A 26743-nucleotide genomic window follows, 5' to 3' on the forward strand; every position below is an offset into this window, starting at 1 on the left:
AATACTCTGAGCACTTTATATTAAAACAAACAAACTTGACAAAAAACTATATAATTATCACCATTATGGAGATAAGAAAACGGTCTCAGAGAGGTTAAAGGATTAGCAAAGGTGGCTCACTCAGCTAGTAAATCATGAAGCTGGGTGAGAGTCAAACCCGGAAGTCGGATCCTCGAGTTTGAGCTCTCAACTTTAGTAGAGAAAGCTGCAGTCCATATTCCCTGCCTGTCTCCGAGCAAGCCTGTGACCTTTTTGATGAATATGCTTCGGTATTTTGAGGGTTCAGTATTTTAATCTGTGAAATGACAACCTTGTACACTATAAGGTCTTCTCTAGCTCTAAAATCTAAATTCTGGGGGTACCTGGGTGTCTCAGTTGTTAAGCATCTGCCTTCGGCTCAGGTCATGGTCCCGGGGTCCTGGGATCGAGCCCCGCGTCGGGCTCCCTGCTCCGTGGGGAGCCTGCTTCTCCCTCTCCCACTCCCCCTGCTTGTGTTCCCTCTCTCGCTGTGTCTCTCTGTCAAATAAATACATAAAATCTTAAAAAAATAAAATCTAAATTCTGTATAGTTTAAAATTAACCATGTATCAGCCAGTTGGGGACTGGTTAAATCCATTTTGGGGTGATCATACAGTGAAACTTTGTGCTGACATTAAAAAGAATCAACAGAACAGAGGATTGTCTATGAGAAATCAGAGAAACAATGAACTAACTAGTTGCATAACTATGCATACAGTGATCCTGTTTTTGTGTAAAAAGAAAAAACAGTGCATAAACACTAGTATAGTATAGTATAAACACTAGTATATATGCATAAAAAAGTTGAAGAACCAAACACCCATAACTTTTTCGGAGGTTAGAGTATGGAGGGACTTTGACTTTTCTCCCTTACACATTTGATTGAATTATTTTTTACAAGTACTTTAAGCATCAGAAAAAAATAGAAAAAAAGTCAAATGTACCTCTATGTGTGCCTATAACTGGACTAGACATAACAGAACTTTTCCTGAAACATGAGGGGTTGGACCAACCTTTAGATTAATGGAGACAGCAAATTATTTCCTTCTCTAGCCTGTGGAAGAACTTTATGGCCTCCATTTGTTTTTGTAGTTATTTAAATCATCTTATTTTGTATCCTGGTAAAATCTTCTTTGTAGGATTCCTTATGAATAAAAACAAGGTAAGGGGTTGGATTCATTTTATTCCACATCTTTATTGATTGTCTGAACACAAAATTTTAATTTCTTTTTGTTGAAATAACCCTCTCGAGTCTTGTTGCCTCGGGATATATTGACCACAGGTTGTTTGATTTTTGAGAGGGACACCCCAATTATGGGGATAGGGGTTGTTATAAGAAATGTATAGCTCTGACTCAAAACTCCTGGTTCCAGAAGCTTTCAGTCAGCTTTATCTTTTTTCCTTATATAAATCAAATGATTCAGACAATTGTTTTCATTCTTAGCCCCAAAGAGCTGTTAGTATGTAAATGTTCATATCTCATTTAAATTATTGTTCTTAAGGGGCGCCTGGGTGGCTCAGTTGGTGACTGCCTTCGGCTCAGGTTATGGTTCCGGGGTCCGGGGATCGAGCCCTGCATCGGGCTCCCTGCTTGGCGGGAAGCTTGCTTCTCTCTCGCCCACTTCCCCTGCTTCTGTTCCCTCTCTCGCTGTCTCTGTCAATTAAATAAATGGATAAAATCTTTACAAAAAAAATTATTGTTCTTAAAATATACTTTAAAGTGAACTCCCCTGCATCTGTTATTCTTAAAAGATAATTTTCAAAGTCTGAGACAAGGAATACCTTTTTTAGATTTTTCTGAGGCTTGCAAGTAAATTACCAGTTAGAATATGGGTAGTGAATAGAGAATCTACCTCAAAAAGTGAGACTAAAACCTTCATATTTTCCATTAATCCAATCTAATCTTGATTCTGGACTATTTTAATGGATCTGTTCAATTTGCTTGAGATTAGCCATGATTAATTTTATCCATTGATTGACACATCTCACAAACACGCTGTCAGGCATAATGATGCAAAGTTGAATAAATGATTGCGTTAAACCGTACATTTAATGGGAGAGACAGACATTCAGTCATATGTTGGCTCTAATGCAATATAGTAATTGATCATGAGCAACATGAAATAATGAGCATACAGAGTGCAGTGTGAGCCTAGAGCAGGGAGGAGGAGTTAGGAGGGGTATGTGGGCCATGAGAAATGAGAACAGTATTGCCTCTTGGACAAAAGGAATATGGACTTACTTTCTGAGTAATAGTCATCCTGAGTGTCTCAGGAAGTCTGTATATCGTTTCCATCTACTATAGAGATGGGGACACCCTACTGTGTGGGACACCCCACTCCAGGCCAGCCCTTTGGGAATCCAAATAGCATGACTAGAGATCCCCTTGGGAAGTGTGTACAGCTGAAAGTAAAACTCTTCCATGGTAAGAGTTAGGTAACAGGGGATTTGTTTTTTTGGGTATGATATATCAGGTATGCTGATAGTAGATTCTTTCCAGGCTTTGGCCTTCTAGACTGTATTTAACCTATAAATTACAGTGCTTAGAACTATGTAAAGTTATTCCATCTTCTATTACCCAACCCCTCTCCTCACTTTGACAAAGAGGTAGATAATTTTTTGTTTGTTTGTTTTTTCCTCCCCTTGCCAGGTCAAAGATTTTTATTAGAGTAAGACTAGAGAAAGATTTTTCATTTTAGGTGGCTGGAAAGTACATCCAGCTGAAAACCATCAACCATTTAGACTACATGCTTCATTTGAGTTGTGTTTCTGGACGTGAGTCAAGTATGACAACTGTGAGTTTCATAACTTTTCTAACTTGCTTCAAAAATGTTTTGGGGCCAAAATCGTTCTGAGGTCTTTTCTATGCTCTCCTGGTGAGGCCTTCTGAAGGTTATCAAGGTCAAGACTATGTAGCTGGGTCTCAGAACATTGCAGGAAGTGAGCAGTCATGAGTCTTAGGCTTGCATCCTCTCCTCTCCTTGCCTGTGTTCTCCCAGTCATGACTTGTCACTTCTTGTTCAAGATGAACATCTCATTGGGTCCACGTCTCAACAAAGAGAAACTAATAATGTGTTACCTATTTTGTCTGTCTTAGCAATGCTCAGGTTCTTTCATTGGAGTTACAATTTGTAGACAATGGAGAGTAAGTTAGGAAGGGGAAATACATTGTGGAAGGTCGAGTGGACAAGGAGCAACTATGGAAAGTAATAGTGGGAATAATTCCAATGAGTGACAGTCATAGGCAGGATTCTACAGTGTTCACGACCATAATCTCCCAGTGAACACTCAAATCCAGATGGTACTTTCCATTCGGTGCTTTATTTGTGGTAGATCCATCAATGATATCTCATCGGTGATATCTCAGACTGATTTTATAACCATAAATCTGAGCAACTTTAATAGAGCCCTATGAGCACTTCAGTGAATCAACAAGTAGTTGATTCAGCAGGTGTGATGTGCTGGACATATGTTGAAGTAGTTACAGTGCTGTCAATAAACAATGAAGGCTCTGTTGTAAAACAGTAGGGATAGAACATATATACATTGCAGAAAAATTTAAGAGGTAGAATCAGCACAAGTGGGGGCCTTCATCAATTGTGAGCAGTGTGAAAGAGAAAGGAGTGAGGATGTTTAAATGGTTTCTGGCGGTAGATGGTGGGTTGGATGGTGCCATTTACTAAAGTAGGACATACAGGAATGAGGAACAAATGGGTGGGAAGATTAATGATGAATTTGAGTTTTTGAGTGCCTAAGGGATATCTAGATAGAGATGTCTAACAGGGAACTTAAAAACACTGGCTTGAGTATCCAGAAAGAGATTGAAGCCTGTACATAGAATTTGGAAGTCCTCAGTATAGTTGGAACAATGAGAATTGAGGGGAATGGCCCAGGTAAAACACCTCAAGTGAGAAAATGCATATTTGGACGTAAAGACACACCCTGGATTTCCATTTCTACTATTCCTCTGAGATTAGCAAGATCACCAACATCCTGCATATTCCCAAATGTAACGGTTTTCTGTGTGTTCTGATCTTAAGTTACTACTTAGAAGCATTTATCTTAGTTGATCACCTTCTCCTCCCTCTTGTTGAAGCACTTAATCTTTCTTGACTTTTATGACCCTGTTTTCTAGTTGTCCCCCCCCCCCCCCCCCCCCCCGTTAGACTGCTTGGTTTCTCCTCTTGTACCCAACTTGGAAGGGTTGGACAGCTCCAGGATTGCCTAGACCTACCCCCTCTTTGTCATTGGCATGATATTAGTGTTGTAATTCTAGAGCAAAACAAAACTTCCTAAGTCAGGTAAAGGTATAAGATATGCCAAAACCAATAAGATGTGATTTAAGAGGATATGTGTTTATGTTCAAGGAAAAGATGGATAGAATATAAACTCCATTGACCTCAATCTAATAAGAGGTTAGGAAATAATCCAATATGCTTGTAGAGGATCTATGGAAACCATTCAACAAATCAGTTTAAAAATATTTATTGCTGGGGGGAACGCCTGGTGGCTCAGTCGGTTGACCCTCCAACTCTTGGTTTCTGCTCAGGCCATGATCTCAGGGTCATGACATTGAGCCCTGTGTTGGGCTCCACGTTCAGGGCAGAGTCTGCTTGGGTTTCTCTTTCCCTCTCCCCCTGTTCCTTCCCACCACTCACGTGCTCTCTCTCTCTCTCTCAAATAGATAAATCTTTAATAAAAAATGTATGGGATGTGTGCTCATGTTCTAGTTACTAAGGATGTATCAGTCAAAAGCCTGCGAAACTCCTGCCCTCATAGGATTTCCATTCTAGTGAGGAGAGATTTCAAACCAATGAGTAAGTAAATTATTGAATATCTTCTTACGAAGATAAATGTTATGGAAAAACATAGCAGGAAAGGGGGATAGGGAATGTTGTGAGGAGGGAAGGATATACTTTTTAATAAAGAGTAATTAGGGCACGTCTCACTGAAAAGTGATTATGAGCAGGGACCCAAACAAGATAAAGGAGTGACTGAATCACCTGTGTATCTAGGGTGAGAGATTTGCAGGCAGAGGGAATGGCAAGTGCAAGGGTCCTGAAGTAGGATTGTGCCTTGCATGATCCAGGAACTGCTAAGACACCAGTTTGCCTGGGCAACTGGGGGATGAAATTGTAGGAGGGGGAGGGATGGTAGGGACAGAGGTGGTGGCAGATTTTGTAGGATCATACAGTCCATTATAAGGACTTTGATTTTTACCCTGAGTTAGATTGGTGGCCTGAGAGGACTTAGAGTGGAAAAGAGCTATGGGTGTGTGTGTGTGTGTGTGTGTGTGTGTGTGTGTGTGTGTGTGTGTGTGTGTGTGTGTGTGTGTGTGTGTGTGTGTGTGTGTGTGTGTGTGTGTGTGTGTGTGTGTGTGTGTGTGTGTGTGTGTGTTTAAAGGAATGTCCTCTTTAAAATTTTTTTTTAAAAGATTTATTTTAGAGACAAGAATGTGCACACGTGAACTGTGGAGGGGGGTGGGAGGAGCAGAGGGAGAGGGGGAAAGAACTTCCAGCAGACTCCTCGATGAGTGAGGAGCCCTACACAGGGTTTGATCCCATGATGCTGAGATCATGATCTGAACCGAAATCGAGTCAGGTGCTCAACCAGCTGAGCCACCCAGGCGCCCCAGAGCTATGCCGCGTTTTAACAGAACCGCTCCAGTTGCTGTGCTGTAAACAGATTCTGGGGAGGCTAGGGCAGAAGCAGGAAGCCGGCTGTGAGACTGCGCAGTCTCCCTGTCCCCCTTTAGCTGCTGGGGATACGATCTAAGACCCCCAGTGGGTACTTGATACCTCGGATGGTACTGAACCCTGTATATATGTTTTTTCCTGTATGTAGATGCCTGTGATAAAGGTTAATTTATAAAATAGACACAGTAAGAGATTAACAACTAATAAAAAGATAGAACAATTATAACAGTATACCATAATAAAAGTTACGTGAAGTGGTCTCTCTCTCACAGTCTTATTGGCCTGCACTCACCCTCCTTGTGATGATGTGAGGTGATAAAGTGCCTGTGTGATGAGATGAAGTCAGGGGAATGACGTAGGCGCTGTGACGTAGCATTAGGCTCCTATTGACCTGCTGAGGATACTCTTTAGAAGGAGGATCACCTGCTTCTGGAGTGAGCTTCAAAGTGCATAACTGGAATAGCAGAAAACAAAGCTGTGGGTAAAGGGAGAGTAATCCAGACAAACGGTGATCCTGGCTTAGGCCAGAGTTGTAACGGTAGAGGGCAAGCAGTAGTTGGATTCTGGATATATTTTGAAGCTATTACTGACAGAATTTCTTGATTAGTTGTGTGGTTTGAGAGAACAAAAAAGATACCAAGGATTATCCCAGGGTTTTTGGCCTGAGCGCAAACGGAGTTGTTGCTAATGGAGGAGGAAAAGGTTGGGAACAAGTGAGGAGTGCTATTCAGGCTATGTTCAGTTTGAGACGCCAGTTAGATATCCAAGTTGGGATAGGCAGAATAATTTGCTTGTGAGTTCAGAGGTCCATGCTGCAGATACAAATTTAAAGTTAAAAGCTTCTAGAGACACGGAAAGCATGTGACTGGATGAGATCAAGCATGTGAGTGTAGATAGAAAAGAAGCTTTAGGTCAGCCTCAGATATCCCAGGAATAAGAGGTTGGTGGGATGAAGCAACTAGAGAGGAACCCCCTAGTCGGTGAAAATAAGAGAAAATCCAGAAGAGTGGGTGGTGTCCAGGAGTTAAAGTGAGAAAGCTGTAAGGCGGAAACGGTGAGAGTTGTGTTAAAAGGACGTGTAACATGAGGGCTGAGATTTGACCATTGGGTCTATACCGGGGACTTCCCTGATGACCTTGAGGAGAAGAGAGCAAGCACGCGCGGTTAAAGCCTGCTAAGAGTGGGTTTGGGAGAGAAAGGAAAGAGAGGAAACAGAGATGATGCTTTTAAATCGTTTTGCTCTAACAGAAAGCAGACGGAGGAAGAAGTGGGTCCTGGAGAGAGTCCTTGCCTTTCTCCCCTTCCCTCGGCCCCCTTCCCCTTTTCCTCTAATCCCCCTTTCCTGGTTGGACAAAAAGCCGCACGCTGTATACCGGGGGGCATCACCCAGTAGGAGGGGGAGTTTTAGGGACAGGGAGGAGGAAAGCTGCAGCACTTTCCCCGATTAGGCTGAAGGGATTAGAATCTGGTGGTAAGACTGGTTTTCCAGAAGAGCAATACCGCAGCCCACAATATTGGCCTTAATGTGTCCTTAGAACTAGATAGGAAGCCATTAAAATGCAAAGAAATGCAAATCCGGTGAATTAATGAAATAATTTAGGTACAGCCTAGGAGGGATGTTGCTGATCCAGATCTCAGGGAAGAATTATGTGATACCAGCTTCACTCTGGGGTACCTGCTCCTTAACAAAACCATTTTTAAGGCCTGGCATTTCCATTATAGGGACTTGGCAAAGAATTCTATACATCGCTGATACTTTACAGAAGAATCCAAATCATGACTTGCTGTCAGAAGTCTTTGGATGAAATTTAGAATTGTGGATGGACATAAAGTAAATCAAACTTTAATTATTGATATTTTCGTGGTAGGTTTGAAATAACTTTAACTTTTGTAATTAAAAGATTTTTTCCTATAATCATGATTTAATTGTGATTCTAATTAAAACGATCAAATTGAATAATTTAGACTTGTGATCTTGTATGTTTTTGTAATCAGAATTGAAATGTTTGAGAACTTAAGATCTACCAAGTTTTATGTTTGATTTATTGGTGTTACAAAGAATTTAGTACTTTGAAATGTTTGTGTTAAGCAATTGAAGTGCTTTAAAAAAAGTAAATATATTAAGTTCATAAATACAATTTAAAATTAAAGGGAATTTAATAAATTAAGTTTGTTAATGGGACCAAATGTTAAAGTACAATAATGGGATTTATAAGACAAAAGCATAAGAAAGTGAAGTTTTTACATTTTGCCTTTAGTAATTTCAACATTAGTTTACAAAAGGAGTCATTTCTTACAAGAATACCAAGAAAACTCACATTCCCCTCCGGACGTACAGACTCCCTAGGTGACCTCACCCGTGCCTTAAGAACTACCCAGTGATACTCACATTTATATCAATACTGACCCCTCTTCAGAACCCCAAATAGGCATCTCAGAGATAACTAAAACCAAATTCTTAAATTTCTTTCTCCTCCAATACCCCCAAACCTTAATTCCTTAGTTGTTAAAGCCAAAAATATAGGTGTCATTCTTGATTCCATTTCAATTGCTAAGAAGACTCTATCAGGGTTCTGGCAGGGAAAAAAATGATCTATTCAAATTGGGTAATTTGAGGAGCTTTAACTAATGAGAATATACAGAGGTGTGGACACTGAGGAAACCATTGCTAGTCCCAAAGGAGCAAAGTGAGGGAGCCCTTATGGGAACCCAGAGGCAGAGAGGGCTGAGTGGAGGGGCTAGCCTGATTGGAGCTGTGGGTCTCACTCTCAGGCAGCTGAGGGAATAAACACCCAATATCATTCTTTCTGCCTTCTCTTAACTGGTGCCTCTACTCTGTGCAATCGGACTAGAAGCCAAGTCCGGGGTGCCCAGCTGTGCAGTCCCTACAGGTCAGCCTGCGGGCCCACAGAGCAGGGAGAAGAAGAGCGGAGGTAGGCACCCAGCACAAAGGCTGGTGAAGCCTGCAGTACATTATCTGGGACATATCCTAAATAAGTATTTTCTTTCCCCCATGTATTTTCTGCATTTGGTGTCCATTTCCTGTTAAACCTATCTTTGAACTCTCCTTTTCTTTGTGGTTTATGACCCTCTTTCTGTTGTTTTTTGGGTCTTTTTTTTTTTTCCTCTTCAGTAATGATGCCCCCATCACACCTAGAGTACCACTGTTTCCTGAAACACTCATCTAGTCAGACAGAGGTCTTAGAAGGCTAGCCAGAAATTTTGTTAACTAATATGCTTTTTATAGCCAGATAATTTGAATGTTAAGTTGTTAGAAATTGTATTAAACCTGAATGAACGTATGTGAAGTGTAATTATCAGCAGTTGACATTTTAGTATTGTGTGCTTTGTTTTCTAAATCTTGAACCTTTTTGAAATCTCATTTATTGTTGGAGTAGAAGAAATACTGAGTCTTGTAATGAAAGTGTAGGAAATGCTCAAGCTAAGATTCAGTAGAGTATTTGAGGCGGCAGTTGCAACTACCACTGAGGCATATCCTGTATGAAGTTACAGGTGAGCGAGCCCATTACGTAGTGTGCTCCGTGTGACCCCCCCCCCCTCCTTTTGGCTCCTTTTGCCTTTCTGTCCTTGGTCTGTGAACGCTGGAAATCCCTACTTTAACCTGAACTGAAGGAGATTTAGAGTATATCTTTTGCTCCTATCTGATCAGATTTTATTGGATCTCTTTTTATTACCTTATTCACTTCTTATTTCTTTCAAAGAAGGACTAGCTATGGCTTACGATAAAAAATCTAAGAAAGCATATAAGAAATACATGATTTAATATTGCATAATGTAGCATTTCAAAAATCTCAGGGTTGAAGATTTCATATCATCTGTACTTTTTTGAGGGTGAATAGAAATATGTGAATAGAAATTACAGGAAATTGTAAGTCACAGAAAACTAACGGGATCGTGGAGAGCTGTGGTGTTCCTGTGTACTTGATTTGGAAGTCTTGCTAGTTAAGAAAATCTCAAGGCAATTTTGTATTCTCTACCGTATCCCACTGCCACCAGATTATGTGACCGTGAGGTCTTACTTTAATATATACAGAATTAGTTAAGACTGAAATTCTTTGTTTCAGATTTTTACGTAGCAGAGAATACTTGCATTTTTCCAGTAATGTCTTACTCCCCTTGTGATTCCCAGATGAGTCCTGATCCTCTCAGATACATTTTATGTACTCTTTTGGTGATGAATATTTTATCTCTGCCAACAGTGTCTCTAATTTGTCCACGAACCGTTCCCTTGAGGACCTTTGTATGCACTATTATTGTAATTATAAAATCGATTCTAACACTAGATTCAGAGAATCATGAGTGTAGCCTTTCCTGCTTCTGGAGAGCCATGGAGAACTACAGAGTCCATTCAGGTGGGGTCATAATTCCTTGTACAGACTGCCATAAATTATTTCCACAGATTCACCAACTGAGACAAAACGTCCTTTAACAAAACAAAACAAACAAACCACGCTGTTATCTAATGCTCTTCCTTCCAACCTCCTTCTCCATATCGTTAGTTGTTCTTTAACATGCTTGTTTACTGCAAGCATTCAGATTTTATTCTTTTGGGAAAGCTGAATTTGTCAGCCAAAGACCATGGTTTTTAAAAATTTTTAATTTTTTGCAAAGCATAAATATGATTGCTCTTTTTGTGTGTGTATGTTCCAGATGAGTAGTTTTTTGTTGTAACAGTTGCTTCTCGATTATGCTGTAATTTGCAAGCCAGAAAAGGGAGACCGGAAGAATTATACGTTGGAGAAATATGTTGACCACCAGAATGATCTATGAAAGAACAAAAACAAAAAAACGGCCCAGTCACACATCATTAGGGGATTTGTGTTTCTAGTGACAAGCTGTAGCACAGACAACTACCTGATTGAATTTTTGTTCTTAAGTAACAAAAGCTACATGCTGTACACATCTCCAAGTCTGCCCTGTCCCGTTTTCCACCAAGATACTAAAGTGAAAGGAAAGCGAGAATATGCAAGTGTGGACATCAGAGGTGCCAGGCCTTAGCCTTCTGTACATACACAGCCACCCCCCACCTTCATACATGTAAGAATGGAGTGGTAGGATGATAGAAGGAAAGCAGAGAAGGCACGTAGGACAGAAGAGCTGTGAGTGCATAAGTGGGACATTAAGAGGGCAAACGTGTTTGCTCAGGAAAATCCCAGCCAGATTTTCTGCTAGCTTCCATCCTGCCCTCTGCCTTGAGTCAGCTGGACTCTTCTTGGCCATTCCTAAGACTCTGGCATATTCTTTCAGAGTAAATCCATGGAATTGGAAGATCAACAAATGCTGTTGTATTTTATGTTCTTTAAATTGTAATAATAGAAAAAGTCTTCTGTCTGTTGGGCCAAGGGACAGAATGTGTAGTTGGTGTTGTTTTTGGCTGCCCTACAAATGAATGCTCTATTTGCCATCCCACAGGAGCTTGGCTTCAGGGCTCCCTCCTTTCATTGCTGAAGGTAGGGGACAGCTATTTTTTCTTCTCTGCTCCCTGGCAGCCAGAACCCCAGCATGAAGCCGAGGTTCGTCTAGTTGGATGCTCCAGCCTGATGCTCATTGGCACCTGGCTGGTGCAGTCGGAGGTCATTCTTACACCACAGTGGAGTTGGGTGCAGGGTGCCAAGTAGTTAGTACAAATGGAGACTCCTAAAGTAGCGGTTGCTGCCATGTCACCATGGGCTGCCTTGGTTCTTGCTGTCCTTTAGCTTCTCATCTATTCTGTGAATTATCAGTATGCTGCTGTTTAGAAGCAGACTCCTGTCTGGTGTAAAAGAAAAAGGACACTTCTTTGAAATTATCGTATTTTCTTGGTAGCTTCAGAACTCCTTTGATGGGAGTTGGTGCCTTATTTGATCCCTCAAAAAAGAAAAAAAAAAAGTTGGTCAGACTTTGTTGTAGGAAGACCCCAGTTAAATAGGTCAGGCCCACAGAGCCCTCAGACATCTTCACCAACCTGTTAAATGGGACCCGTATTGTCTATATAACCTATATGGGGACATAATTTAAGGCATTTGTGCTCTATCCCAGGGAATTAAATAGAGCAAATAAGAAAAATGTTTTTAATATGAAGTGCACATGCTACTGCTATTGTGAGGGAATGGAAGGTTATTTTTGTGGGTATTTCATTTTTGATCAGTGACGTGTGGGGGCTGAGAGAAACCTGGTGATGGCTCCGATGACCTCAGGTAGAGCTGCCTTCATCTGTGTTCAGCCTCTGTGAAGTTTGACAGTGGCTGGAAAGCGCCTCTTTAATGAAACGCACCTTTAAATAACTCTCTCCGATTAATTCCAGCTTCTAAAGTGAGAAGATGACTTGAACTACCACTGCTGCCAGCTCAGCTGTGGATCTGAAATACCCAGCTGTGCCCCCCGCCCCCGCCGCCACCAGTGCAGACTCCAGTCAGAATCTGTCTGACACGGGTGTTGATGTGTGAGGCGAGAGCACATCTCGCGCACTGTATTGGCTTCTCAGTGCTAGACCGTAGTAAACATTCATCTTTGTCAGCAGTTAACAGCAACGAGATTTGAGGGTATACATGGGTTACAGACCCTTGACTCCCTATTATGCTTTTGTCTAGGTCCACATACACGTAGGAGGAGATTCACATTCAGATTCAGAGAATTGGTTTAGCTGTTAAGATATACCAGTAATGTTTAAAAGCCGTTTCATAGGAGTTTTCTCCTCTCAGGTGAAGAAAAAAAAAAAAAAATCCAGTGATGGTCCCACAATACATCATACCATGATCCCTTTTAATAGCTATTATTATAGCAAATCAAAGGACTGTCTACATGTCCTTGGTCACCGTTGGCATTTGGTATATCATATCAGAACTTTGACCAAATGGATAATAAAATAAATCCAAACGCTGGATTAATTCTTTAATTATCTACTCTGAAAAGAGTCCTGATTGGCCAGAAAAATCTGTTCTCTTTAGGAAAACAACTCTAAGTGAGAAATCTAGTAAGTCATGATGGTAATACCTACTGATTGAGCACTATTGAGAGCATTTGGTATAGAGTATCTCACTGACTGCTCCCAGCAGTCTGGGAGATGATCCCCACTTTCTGGATTGGGAAACAGATATCGTTGAAATAACTTCTCCAGATCCCAGTGGGTCTCCATTTCAGGCTTGTCAGACTATGCACTTAATAAAGCCATGTACTGAATCACAGGGGAGCTTATCAACCACGGGGTGGATGCTGTGTCAGACACTGAAGTTCCAAAGCTGAATTAGAAGTGGTGCCTACATTCAAGGGCTCCAAGTCCGGTGGGGGGAGTATGGACTGGAAATCAGCTTCACAGAATGAGAAGTGTTACGACAGTGGAATAGAAAAGGTGCTAAAGAAGTTAAAGAAGATCATCTAAGTCAGACTGAGGGCACAAAAGTCTTTCTGGGGAAAAAAAAGATCATGGAGCTGCATTTCGAAGGGTGACTAGGAGCCAGCTAGAGGGAGATAGTGGAGAATGATGTGTAGGCAAGAGGGCCAGTTCCTTGCACTTGGAGCATGAAAGAGACTGGAACACAACCTGTGCACACAGATCCGTATGACTGCCATGGGGGTCATTAACGTGGTGGAAAATCATCTCCTCTACATTATAAACTTAAGATATAATTTTAAATTTTGTGTGTCAAACCCTGGTTTAGGTGCTTTACAGACATTACAACCATTATCTCACGTGATCCCTCGAACAGCCATTGGAGACCACAAATGAAGGCAAAGTCCAGATCATGAGGAGCCTATCTGCTTAGATAAGGAGCTTGGACTTTATCCTGACAGTTCTAGGTGGTCGTGGAAAGATTTGAAATCTTGGGAATGACTTGGATGTGTTTAAGAAAGGTCATTGTTAGCATTTTGGAGACTGAACTGGAGTGTGGTAAACCTGAGGTAAGGAGACCAGTTGGGAGAACAGACTGTTATCTAGGAGATAGTGGGGATGTTTTCTGAACAAAGGCTTTAGGGCTGAGAGCAGCAGGGAGATCACAGAGTCCAAGTGGGGCAGACCAGGAATTGGTGACTGATGGGGTATGTGGGCCTCGGGCCCCTCTTTGTGGAGCCTCAAGATGGTTAAGTGAAGGAATGCTCTGTTGCTTCCCCAAATCTGGGAGTAGGATTTCCACTGTTAGGGGCTACCAGGAAGCCAGCTTGAGTTTGATTTGTTTTGCTTTCTTGTGTTACAAGGCTCCCCAGCTCCAGTTCCAAAAGCACCCAAAGTACCAAGAGCAGAGAGAATTTGCTTTGTTAGGATCTCTTCTGGGGATTTTTAGAGGATACTTAAACCTTCTTGAAGGTCCACTTAGGGAGCCTAGCTCTTTTTAAATGTCTTCATTTCCTGACTCTTCCAAATGTCTTCATTCCCTGACTCTTCCTAAGTGTACAAAGTATAGGAAAATGCCCTTGGTAAGGAATATTAAACTGTTTATATATTTTTTTGCCCCACTTCCCATATAGAAGTGTTATGTTCAGATAGTGACCAAAAATGGGATTTGATACAAAATGCATTAATCGTTCATTTTCAGCTCAATTTTTTATTTCTTGGCTCTATAGGAGAAAAAAAATACATGGTCTGAAACTGACCCAGGTGAAATCCTAATTTGGGTACGTGTGTGAATATTCATATAAAGCTTGAATCTTATTACAGTCATGCCTGGGAAATTTTCTGCTAGTTCTACTGGATAATTCTGTTATTTTAAAAATCTATAGTTAGAAATTAGATCTTCCATCTAGCCATTAGAAGAATTACATAGTAAAAGTAAGACCTTTATCTTCTACTTAGCTACCTTTTTGAGTTTTAGTTTAAAAAACAAAAACAAAAACCCACCCTTCTCCCCCTTGACCGATTTTTAATATGAAAAGTCCTGAAATTGTAGAGAGCTAGGAGTATAGGAATGTCTTGAATTAGAGTCTGTTTAAATCTAATTATCAGATACATGCCCTAACTTTTAAAAGCCTACGTTTGGTTCATCTTGAGATGCTTGTCCCAGGACTAGTGAATGCCGCCCATCAGGGATGACTGATGCACAGGCTGGGAGCCACGTGGGTCCCTGGTCTGGCGCAGCACAGCGGCACTCTTTTCCATTCAGGGTCTCAGATGTCTGCTCCTCTGCAAAGCCAGGAGGCCAGTGTCTGTAGTGGCTAAGCATGAAATCCCCTGCTTCTGTTTGTTTCTTTTGTTGCCACAAGTTAATAGGGACAGAGACAGGAGACAGCCCAGAACAAAGCAGAAATAATGGAGTATTTCACCCCAAAAAGGAATGTGGATTGAGAAATACAAAGGGTAAGGCAAAGACAGACTTAGTGTCCCGAGGCAGTGTGATGTATTGGCCAGAAGCCTCAGCCCTGGGACAATTCCAGGCCAAAGCCTTCATCAGTGAGCTTAGAGCAGCCCACATGGTGGAAAGGTTTGACCCATCTTCTATAAAAACAATTTACTGTTTTTCCCACTAGGGTCTTAAAGGGCCACAGGATTTTTCACCTTGAAAAGTGGATTGCTCTGGTGACGTGGGGAAGAGTCTTCTGCTGGGGTCTGCCTGGTGGTCAAGGGGCCTCTTCACAGTCGGCGCCGGCTCCCTGCTCCTTCCTTCTCTAGCTATCAGTGCCACTTGAATTTCCATTCTCTTGACTTGTTTGCAAGAACCGCTGGTTTATTCCAAGACATTGGGGCAAATTTGAAATTCGTTTTTCTTGCGTGTATTTCCACACATCCCAGTTTATTCATGTATTTTCTCCATACTCTCCCCCAGTACAGTTTATTTGGTTTAGGATTTGCTTACATATTTACTTTACTGAGGGATAATTTACATATACCTATATTTTAAGGGAGAAAATTGAGGACTGTTCTTTAGAGATGTTCTCCCCCTTGCTACCGTGCTTAGGATCCGAAATCTCTGCAGCCAGCATGGGCTTCTCTTAATAGACCAGCTTTGTCCTTGCCAGAGGATAAAAAATGGTTACATGGAAGCACCAGACGGCAGGGCAGAGAAGCCAGCAGCTCTTCCGGGGCCCTCACCTTCCTCCCAGCCCATCCACTCGCCCCCTTCCCTGCTCCCCATCTCCACCCTGCAGGAAGCAGTTCCTCCTGCTCTACTGGAAGATGCGGGTACTTGAGCGGTAAACTTGTCGGGTGCAAGGAAGGAAGCAATGTCAGCACTTGCGCCATCCCCTTCCCCTGCCGGGTGTCTCTTCTCTCACACGGGCAGATGTCCTCAACGCGCTCTCATTCCCTCGAAACCACGGAAACACCCCACTTCTGGGCCTCTGATCCCTGAGTCTGGCCTCGGCGGTGGCGGTACCGAGGCTGAGAGGACATGAGTAGGTGCTCTGGAGCCAAGCAGCCCTGGTCGGAGCTCCCGCTCTCCCGCTCTGTCCCTTCTGAGCTCTGTCGCACTGTCATATCTCCGTCTTCCCTCTATACCGGATGCTGCTAATGTCTCCTCCATGTGGCACCCCCTCAGACGTTAGCAGCTTCTGGTTCTGGCTCCACCGAGGCAAGTCATTTGGGCCTCAGTCACCTGAAAATGGGAAGCATGTAGTGCCTTTGTCAATGGGCTGTTCAAGGAGTAAGTGAATTAGTACATAGGTCACTTGTATCGGGTGTTAAATAGTATTAGTGACATTTGTGTTTGTTTTTAAGTTTTGGGGGCACCCATCCTTCCTCATGTCTTTCCCAGAAGTTTAAGTAGCTTTATAAACCTTATGACACATTTTGGTTGTAGTTTCCAAAGACAGATCCACATTTGACTATTATGGACTTAGAAAATACTGTATTTTAAATCTTACAATTTTAGATATTTAAATACTAAATATTTTATTAATTGGACATGGTTAGTGTTAGAAAACACTTGTAGAAATTGACTTCCTTTTAAAAGCTGCTTTCATCGTGAGAGTGAGGGTCAGAGTGTATAGGTGCCTCTTTTTGGTTTTAAAACCAGTCTGAGAAATAAATCCACTTCAGGATATGGGTGAATTGTCTCTTAGTTTTAGATACCAACTAATTGGTGTTGCCTGCCTCTGATGAGTATTTATGGTGTGCAGTGCCAGGACCCACCCTGGGACTCCACCAAAAGGCTTGGTTATTTGCTATCGGAAATCTCTGGTTTTTAGTCAGTGAGACCCGTATTTAAATACGGAAGAGATAGTGTGTGGGGTTTCGGGCAGTGACTGCCTGGCCCTGGGGAAGTCCCAGAGCTGACTGAAGAACATTCTCCAGCAACTGTACAGAACTTCAATCAAATTGAAATCATGCTCGGAATAAAATCATGTATTCATGATGAAAAACAGAGCCTCGATTGAAACAAATGCCATGTCCCCAAAGGCTAGGGATTCAGGGACATGAGATGGTAGGAAGTCCTGGCAATGCCGGGGCCGCTGCCCGAGGGGGAAGATTTTGGGGAAGACTCGGTCCAGGATTGAGAAATTGTAGGACAGCTGTACCCCTCTGCTCTGGTGCCTGGCCACCCTTGGTAACTGTAAAGTTAGACTTTATGAATCAAGGATGAATAGGTCTTTGGGTCGATGAGTGTAATTCTATCATCTACTAATTCTTACAATTAGGAAAAAACAGAACACGTGTGGCCTGGCATTTACTGCAGCGATAGAAGTGTGTGTAACAGACCTGGGAGGGAAAGAAAGGATTAATTCTCTGCGGGAACTGGAGAAGACGTCCCAGACGAGGTGCTATCTGAGCAGAACGTTGGATAGGAATTTGCCAAGTAGAAACGAGTGGGAAGAGCCTTCCTTTCTGTGGGCGCACAGTCTGAGCATGAAGTGCCCAGGCTGCTGGAGGAACTAGTGAGTGATTGGGATGGTAGCCGGGGCCATTAAGGGGGAGATGGATAGGGAAATAAGATCTACGCTTCAGTGCTGAATTAGTGCTTTAGAGTGCCAGTTCGTGGAGCAGTTACTCACTGTGTACCTATTGTGTATGGTGCTCTACCAGACCTGCCAAGACGTCTGCCACTGTCCCCGACGGAAATGGGGACATTTTAAGATCATCTTGCTGCCTTGGTGCTAGGCCACCCATCTGAAATGCAAGTTCTCATTTGACCTTCACAATTTAATCTTTGGCTCCCCCTGACACACCACCCCCGCTGTACACGTGATCATTCTCCTTTAAGCAAATATTGCTAAGGCTTTTGTTTATCTTTTTAGTTAGTCCACCTTTGAGCTAAAGATTACATGATTATATGATTTGTCTGAAACCTACGACACAGATTTCTGGTGATTCTGGTCTCTGCCCTCTCTCAAGACCTTTCCACACTGTGATTTCCTCACATACAGCATCGGTAGCAGCTTATAGACACATGCTAAGGGGAAACATCCTGCATCCCAGATACACTGGGTCCTTTTGAAAAGGAACAAGTCATAACAGACCCTATGTGAAAAGACCTGTAAACTGAAGCAGTCTAGACAAGAGACCATGACCTTGGTTGCCCACGCACGTGCGCGCCCCCTCCCCCCACCCCATAGTTACCATGCAGACTCACCCTGTTCTCTGTTCCCTGCTGCAAGTGAGAGCCAAGGGTTGTGTGTCTGTAGTGTCTTGGGTTGGAGTGGAAGGGGATGGAGCCTGTGGAAGCCACTGTGGGTCGGCGAAGGGAGGTACCAGCATGTGGGCTGCCAGACCCTTGCCCAAGGAAACTCTCACCTAGGATACATTAGGATAATAAGCATCCCGATGAACAGTTATTTATTTGTATGGTGCCTTTCTTGTAGCAAAATGCATTGAACTGATGCCTCACAACATCCTCCTGAAGAAAGGAAGTGGCAGAGAGTGTTGAAACGTTACTGGTTAATCATGGGGAAACTGAAGCATGGATAGGTTTATGGAGCCTGAGCAGAGTCACACAATGCCTTAGTGTCTGGCCTGGGAATGAAGCCTGAGTTTGCCGCTTGCTGTCAGGACTGCCGCCGGCATTGTGTTTAGCATTGTACAGCAGTGAAAGGGGCTTACTCCTAACAATGCGAGAGCTGCTTTAGGAGGCAGACACAATGAACTTTGGTACAGTATAGTCTAGAGGCCAAAATGAGTAATTTTAAGTAAATTGACTATGAGATCCAAAGCTTCATTAAGTTTTAAAATGAAAAACAAGTGACGACTGTACAGTTTTTAGGAACTGACTCAAAAAACATGAACATTCTTTTCCCGTTTGAAATAGCATATTTTTAAAAGCCTTATTTTGTTGGCTCAAAATCTGACACTATTCCTGCCAAGCATAGGATTTATTTATTTCAAATAAATATTCAGAGGTTCTGTGATTTATTTCAAAGATTCTGTCTTGTAATGATTGTCAATCTAACCTTTATGCCTTTTGTGTTCCAAAATACCTGATTTCCATAGACTGTGTTTTGGGGCGGCTGGGGAAGGCTTTTGTTTTATTCAGATTAAGTTTGGGTTCTTCCAGAACAGTTGAAAATACAGAGCCTGGAATTCAGGAACGAGACTGGGGGGAGAGGAGAGATGTCACGTTAGGTGTCTTAAATATCACTGTGGAGAATCTAGAGAGAGGAGATGAAACATACACGTGGATTACAGTGTCACTGCTAAATTGCTTTTCATGTCCAAAGTGTCTTGGTGACCTAGAGAAAATTAACAGGTGATCTAGATATTAATGAGTTTGGCTGCAAACGTTTTTCCATTCTGGATTTTAAAAAGAGCATGAAGATGAAATTTTGGAACTTCAAAGTTATGTTGAGTAATACTGGTATATGAATAACTTAAACAGGGCAATATAGCAATCACCTACAATTTTATTTTGTATTTAAGATTTGATTGGCTGGACCAGGATAGTTGGGTCAATCTCCCTCCAGGAGATAGTCTGAGGGAATTCTGGGAGAGGAGCTGAACAAGAAAGGGGCAGTCGGGAGCAGGAATAGGGTCTCTCCCTTCTTTCCCCAGTGAAGATCAAAGTAGCCCAATGAGAGAAACCACAGTGTGGTTAGTGGTGTTGCCTGACGTAGTTGAACATGGCAGAACTCTCCCAAGTGAATAGCTGCTAGTCAGTGGTCCTCTTTGAGGGAACACATGTGTATATGCATGTACGTGCATATGCAATACATCTGCTTCTTCGAAAAACTCACCATGAGTCCAGGAGACTTGAGGATAAAGTCTGCAAGAAGTCACACTATCAACCAACCTTCATGCAAATCCAGGATGTGATGTGTTGGCATCTAGGGCGCTCTTTATAGTTGTGGTCATTAATTTTGTAGGAGAAGGCATAATGGAACTCAAATAATGCCAAAGAACAGCAACTAATACGAGGGAGTCGGAGGGGTTGCTATATGCACGCAGACTGAAATAATTAGGGCTTCTCAGGCTTGAAAAGACGGAGCGGAAATAGGATTAGAGTTTAATAAATTTGTGAAGAATATGGATTAGATGATCATAGAATTGTTTACCAAAGTAGGCAGAACCTCTTAAAAGCCGAGAAGTGAACTGAGGACAACAAAAGCTCTGTTATACTCGGCAAGTAGACCCTGTACAGCAAAATCACTCTTGAAAACTGGACTGACTTCTGGCATTGAAGGGAACTGAAAGGGTCAAGGGTTACTCTTATTTTGATATTATTTTCTTGAAATGTGAGGGTTCCAGGAAAGAATAGATGAAGCTTCCTAGTAGTTTTTACATTTTTCCCCCCTTAGGTGAAATGTCAGTGTTGTGGGTTCTTGATTGAACATTTATTCATTGAAAGTAGATTCTATGCTGTGTCTTCCGCTAAGCCCTGGGGACACTGGGATGAAGATGGAAAGAGGTGGTTTAGTGGTAAATAGGAAACTGTGATGGTCGGTGTGGTGACTTGACAAATGTGCCATAAGAGCTTGAACCAAATTGCTAACATCCTCCAAGGATCAGATCAGGTGCCCGTGGAAAAGGGGTGCTGAAGCTAAGACCTGAAAGCTGACAAGTTCACTGAGCCAAGAGCTAGAGGAAGAGGGCATAGCATCTGGGAGTGCCTGGAGGTGCGAGAGGGGGTCAGTGTGGCTGGGGGGGGGCAGAGTAGAGGGAGGAGTGAGTGGCGAGGGGTGGGAGAAGAGGCTAGGTGGACATGAGGGGGTTGGTGGGGATTGGTGGAGCAGATTATGGAAGACTTTGTAGATCATAAGGGTTTGGACCCTAGAACAGTGGAAGTCACTGAAGGGGGTTAAACAGATAAGACCAGATTTCATCTTTATAAACAATCATGGTGGCTGTCGTGGAGAACAGGGGGCGAGAGTGAATATACTGGGGCCAGTGGGAGAATGTTGGTGTTGTCCAGGTGATGGAGGCTTGGCCTAGAGAGAAGTGGACATGTTCTAGAGCTATTTCAGAGGAGGTATGGACTTACTGAGTGACTAGGTAGGAGAAATATGAGAGAAAACCAGTCAAGCTTGACTTATGAGAGCCAATTAGGCCTCAGATTTTACCTGAATGAGAATTAGCACAGACTTTTTATAGGACTCTTCTCTCCTGGTCTCCAGATGATCTAGCAGTCAGTAGGTCTCTCTCCCTCTCCCTCTTTTTCTCTCCTGAATTATCGGGGACCTAAATATTTCAGGCCCTACAAGTCGGCACATAATTGGCCCCTAATAAATGAATGTCAAATAAGTAGAAAGATCATACACTACCTAATTTCCAGTCTCCTAAATCTTCCTGCCTTTAACTCTTGCAGAGCAAACAGGTTCTTGCTGTGCCCAAACTGTACAACAGTGCATAGTATCCTGAAGTCATTTGACCTGAAACAGAATTTGGCCCAGGTCAAGATGGCAGTGATATATACGGGGACTCCGTTGAATGATTTCTAAAAGCTTTTTATTCTCAAATAATACCAGAGTTGGAAGACTAACAGAAGGAATTTTCATCAGTCATTAACATTTTACCATGTTGGCCTTATCACAGTCCTCACCATATAGAGCTGATGATGGACACAGATTTAGAAATTTTCTTAACCCATTAATTATGGACGTCAAGACCCTTCATCTCTAAATACTTGATTAGTACATGTTTTCTCAGAACAAGGATTTTCCTTTTATAAAGCACAGTACAGTGATTAAATTCAGGAAGCATGACCTCATGCAACACTGCTATCTATTATGCAGTTGCTAGGCAGCCCTCACCTGTTGTCCAAATCTCACTTCTGCCATTTTCCTCCACCTGTTCCATGGGTCCAATTCAGAAGGCATTGCATTTGGTTATCCTGTTTCTAATCTTCTCAAACCTAGAACAGTTCCTCAGCATTTGACTTTTAAGACATTGAGATTTTAGAGAACGGGCCTGCTGTCTCGTGGAATGCTCCTCAGAGTGGTTTTGTCTGAAATTGTTTCATGCTTGGATTCAGGCTGTGCATTTTTGGCAGGAAAGATGAGAAAGGATGTCATGCTCCTCACAGGGTGCCTGTCGCAGCAGGAGGGGAGCCGTGAGGTCTACGTAGCTCTCATTCCTTAACTTTGATCACTTAAGGTGATGTCTTCTGGGTTTCTCCACCTTGAAGTTACCTTTCCTCCTTATAATGAATAAGTTATTTAATTACTTCATACTTAGTCATTATAAATGTTACTAAGCTTTGTGTCCTGTCTTATTTAAAAGAGCCCCATTTCCCCCCTTTCTTGGCAGTGTTTTAGAGCACTCTGCTGCAAGGGACCACCACCTGCACGACCTGAATATGACCTGGTTTGCATAGGCCTCACAGGCTCTGGCAAGACCAGTCTATTGTCAAAGCTCTGCAGTGAAAGCCCTGAGAACGTCGTGTCGACCACAGGTGGGTACTGTGCCAGGGTTCTACCCCTTTCTCTTTTTCACCCCTCAAATATTCTGGTTTCTTATGCTATTTGTGGGACCTCTCTCTTCTGTTTGTGGTTAAATGCTTCAGTCAGTTTATTTTTGGGTGTTCTGTTTTTCAAAGTAGAGTAGGGGGTTAGAGGCATTAAGTTTCTGTACCCTGTATCTCTCTTGTTGGATATTTCAATGCCACTGGACAAGTCAAGCTCAGGAGAATATTAGTACAAACTAACACTGAAACCTGGAATTCTAGTACTGTAACAAAATAGCTTCCTGTCAGGCTCACTGAGTGCTAGTCTCCCTTGAGGAGTCACTCTGGCCTACTTGTGTTGGTCGTACACTCCCTAAACGGTTCACCTGGTGGTCTGACTCTGCTTTCCTCAGAGCTCCTGTCTGGAGGAGAGTCAGTGCAGGAACCACTGATCAGGCTATGTTGTTTCTAGACATGGCCAAGAAGTCAGTTTAGGCAGTGGTTCTCAATCAGGAGAGACTTTGGGTTGTCCCAAGTAGGGGAGGAGGCTGCTGGCTTCTGTTGAATGGATGCCCAGGATGCCACCAAACATCCCACAGTGAGCAAAACAGGCCCTCACCACAAGGAAGGAGTGAGAGCTCACTTAGTGGTTGACTGGGTTTGAATGGTGAGCAAGAACGAAGCCAGAGATGACTCAAGTCCTGGTTTAGGTGATAGGTGGGTAATGGAATCATTAACTAGGATTTCCTATCAGGTAGGAAAAATACTGATGACCAAGAAGAGCCTTACCTCAGTGAGGGTCAGTATTTACCATCAGATAAGTTGGGTTTTTAGAGCTTTCCAGATTTTAGAAATGTAGATGAGAAACTGTGGACTTGTAAAGCAATAGAGAGAGCGCCATTAAAGGATGAAGGAAAGAAGGTGCCCGGTGGCTCAGTCGGCTAAGTGGCCAACTCTTGATTTTGGCTCAAGTCATGATCTCAGGGTCCTGGGAATAGGCTTCGCACTCAGCGGGGAGTCCACTTGGGGTTCTCTCTCTCCCTCTGTCCCTCTGTCCCTCTGCCCCCACCCTCTCTCAAATAAGTACATCTTAAAAAAAATAATAAGAAATAAAGGATGAAGAAAAGAGTAAAGGTGTTTATGATAATTGGTTGAGATGACAGAGGGTGAGCAGAGCTCAAGACTGGCCTTTCAGGTGAAGCCATTCCTGTTTCCCCTTTCCCCAGGACAGAACTGAGCTCTCCCTTCTCCCCCACTATACATTGTCCGTATTTCTGTTATTTCGTGCCTACAGCACTGCTGGCTACATTTATGTCCCCCAGCCTGGGGTGTAAGATCCTAAGGGCAGAGATAGCACACTTTATTTGGCTGTATATACCCAGAACCTGGCACAAGCTTTGGGCATAGCTCCAGATGTTTTTTGAGTGAATAGGAGGCAATAGTAACTTGAATTCTGTTTTTGCATGAAGCATCAAAACTCTGTGCGCCTTATAACGGCCTTACATGGCAGGTAAGATTTCTTTTTTTCCCCTCCAGATTCTGTCTTTAAATCATCTGAGGCTTAAAGATATGGTGACGTGGCTGTTGCTGCCCAGCTAGTGATAGAGGTAGGGGCGCCAGTTCAAGTCTTCAAATGAAGTTTAGCTGTACCTAAGGCTTAGGATTTGTGATGAGAGTAGTATTTGCTGATTGTTGGTAAAATTATGGATATCTTTGGAGAAGTGGGTTATGAAATTATACAGACCTTATTAGTAATTCTTCCCAAGCAAAATACCGTTCCCTAAAATGTGTAAAAGTAATACAAAATATAGTCTTCTTCACTTAACCAGAGGTATAAATCAGAAGCACTCTTGCTAGAAAAGCAGTTTTGATTTGTAATGTAAGAGATTATCTGAAAATAATACTATAATTATTTGTAAATTATAAGTTTTATATCATTATTAAATTTTTAACATGTTCCTTATACTGGAACCAATAGTTACTTACGTCGTGTGCTAGTTGATTTTTCTGATACATTAGATGTTAAGTTGCCTAACGTTTTGGATATCAAGCTTCTGTAAATTGTCATCATCCTGAACCAGGCACAGTGATTTTTTGGAGGCCTTTTTGAAGGTCTCTGGCAGCAAGAAGTTTACACCCAGGTTAGGAACATAAGTTTTCTAATGACAGACATTTGATACTTGTTGCGTGCCAGGTGTTAAGACAGCGTGATAAGTGCTGTACTTGATGATGAAAATGAGAAAGCTAACAGGGGTCATTTCTAATGTGAGGAGTCAAAGAAGGCATAGAGGATGTTACATTTGAGAAGGGCCTCGTGATGACGAGTACCTGAGCGGAGAGGAATGGAGTGAGGAGAGGGAGGAGAGGGAGCATTCAGAGAACAGAGATCTTACTGGGTTGAGGCCAAGGACACACAGAGGTTAGGGTGTGTGGTGACCTGACACTGAAGGAGCTTCTAAGAGAGACGTGTACCATGGAGAGTGGATCCAGTGGGGACTGTAATTGTGGGGATGGAGAGATAGAGGCAGATATGATTGATGCCATCAGAGTGACAGTCATACAATGTCTGTCACCAATACAGAGGGAAGGAAGGAAGGAAAGGAAGAGATAAGAGTGAAGGGTGCCCTAATTTCTAGCCTAGTGATTGAGTGAATTGTAGAAAGTACGGAGAACAAGACAGGCAATTTTAAGATAAATGATGAATTTGGCTTTGGACGTGCTACTTTTGAGGTATTGGCAGTACTTTCGACAATGATCCAAATACCAAAAGACAAGCTGACTAGAGAAAGTTTAGATCTGGATTTGACAGACAACTGAATTGTGGGTTTGGAGATTGTCGAGGGATGATGGGTGGTAGAAGGAAGAAGGGTGCTAAGCACCAACTATGTTTCATTCCTTCTTCCCATATTTGTTGAATACCTGTTACATGACTGCCACTGATTTAGGCACTGAGTATGCATTAATAGACAAATGTTGGAGCTTACATTCTAGCATCTGCATTAGACAGGGACTGTTCTATATGGTATCATATAGTCAGATATGAATAAGAAGCCAAAATAATTGGCTTAAATAATCATCAGTCTTAAGTCTGAGAAACGGCTTTTGGGTGTGATGACATTATGGCCATTAGTGAACGGTTTTAGCGCAGAGTATTAGAGTCAAAACCTGAGCGATGAGGGAGTGGTGAGCAAGCAGAGGAAATTACAGTATATAGACTGTCCTTTTCACTCTTGGCCCCTTGGCTAAGACTGCACATAGACTACTCTTTCAAGAAGGTAGACAGTAATAGAGGAAGCAGTGTCCAGGAAATTTGTTTTTATAAAAGGATAAGTGCTGTGTGGGCATGCTAGTGATGGACAGAGGTATTAAAGTGGTGGTCAGAGGGAAGGAAAGATGAAGATGCTCAACAGAGGCAGTGACAGCAAGGATGAGTGAGGATTTCTGATTCTGTCAAGAAGGAATAATTGGAATGGGTTTACCCTCTCACTTAAAATAACTGGGGGGAGGGGTTGGGGGACAGACAAAATATGAAACTGATTTCGAGAACATGAATATGAAGCAACAAAGCATAGTCATCCCTGAGAGATGAGAAACAAATGGGCTGAGCCCTGCATTTACCCCAGCTTACTGCCTTGAGAGAGCTCCTCGGCCATGGCACGCTTCCAGGGGGAACTGAGGTGGAGTTCAGTAGACTCCCTACACTGAGATGGAGGAAGAGTTGGAGAGACCAAGGCAGCTGGGGTTCATGGGACACAGTAACGGAGAGGAAAGAGTTGTACAGGGAGAGAACCCTGGAGATCTACAGAGGGTCTCCCTTGAGTATCCAGGATACTCAGTGCTTAGCCTTGTTCACACAAGGCTGAAAGTTAGGGCTGTTCCCACTAGCCAGATTGGAAAAGTCATAATTCACAAGGTACTGGGCAGAGTACTCAGGAGGGTCTTGCCTTTGGAGTCAGCCCAAAGCTGAGCACTGCTCTAGACTCACCTAGGAAATCATATTAACAAAACCAAAAGCTCAGTTTCCTACTAACTTTAATGCATCCTAGAAAAAAGCTGCAGGAGATTTACAGAAAACAGAATTACCCAGCACTTATGGCAAAATTCACAATGTTGGACATTAAAATATTACCAGCGATGAAAAAGGCAGGAAAACATGATTTATAGTGAGAAGAAAAATCAATTGAATCTGACTCAAAACTGACACAAAGGAATTAGCAAAGAAAGACTTAAAGCTGTTACTATAACAGAATTCTGTCTGTTCATACAGTTAAGTAGAGACATGAAAGATTTTTA

At 42.5% G+C, this 26743-nt stretch overlaps 1 protein-coding gene across 7 annotated transcripts in view; it reads left to right on the forward strand.

Annotated features, from left to right (window-relative positions):
• ARL15 (ADP ribosylation factor like GTPase 15) overlaps positions 1 to 26743 on the forward strand; it is a 395108-nt gene that overhangs the window by 118198 nt on the left and 250167 nt on the right. Inside the window, exons 2-3 of one of the 7 annotated variants that reach the window (XM_027606162.2) lie at positions 7437 to 7578; positions 22315 to 22459. In XM_027606162.2, the coding sequence (XP_027461963.1) occupies positions 7516 to 7578; positions 22315 to 22459 (208 nt within the window). In that variant the 5' untranslated portion in view covers positions 7437 to 7515. Of the gene's footprint in view, positions 1 to 7436; positions 7579 to 13489; positions 13614 to 22314; positions 22460 to 26743 lie in introns of those variants that run through there. The other 6 variants (XM_027606165.2, XR_003522162.1, XM_027606166.2 and 3 more) reach the window with 6 other exon arrangements.

This window comes from Zalophus californianus, chromosome 5, assembly GCF_009762305.2.
Source record: "Zalophus californianus isolate mZalCal1 chromosome 5, mZalCal1.pri.v2, whole genome shotgun sequence".
Lineage (NCBI taxonomy): Eukaryota > Metazoa > Chordata > Mammalia > Carnivora > Otariidae > Zalophus > Zalophus californianus.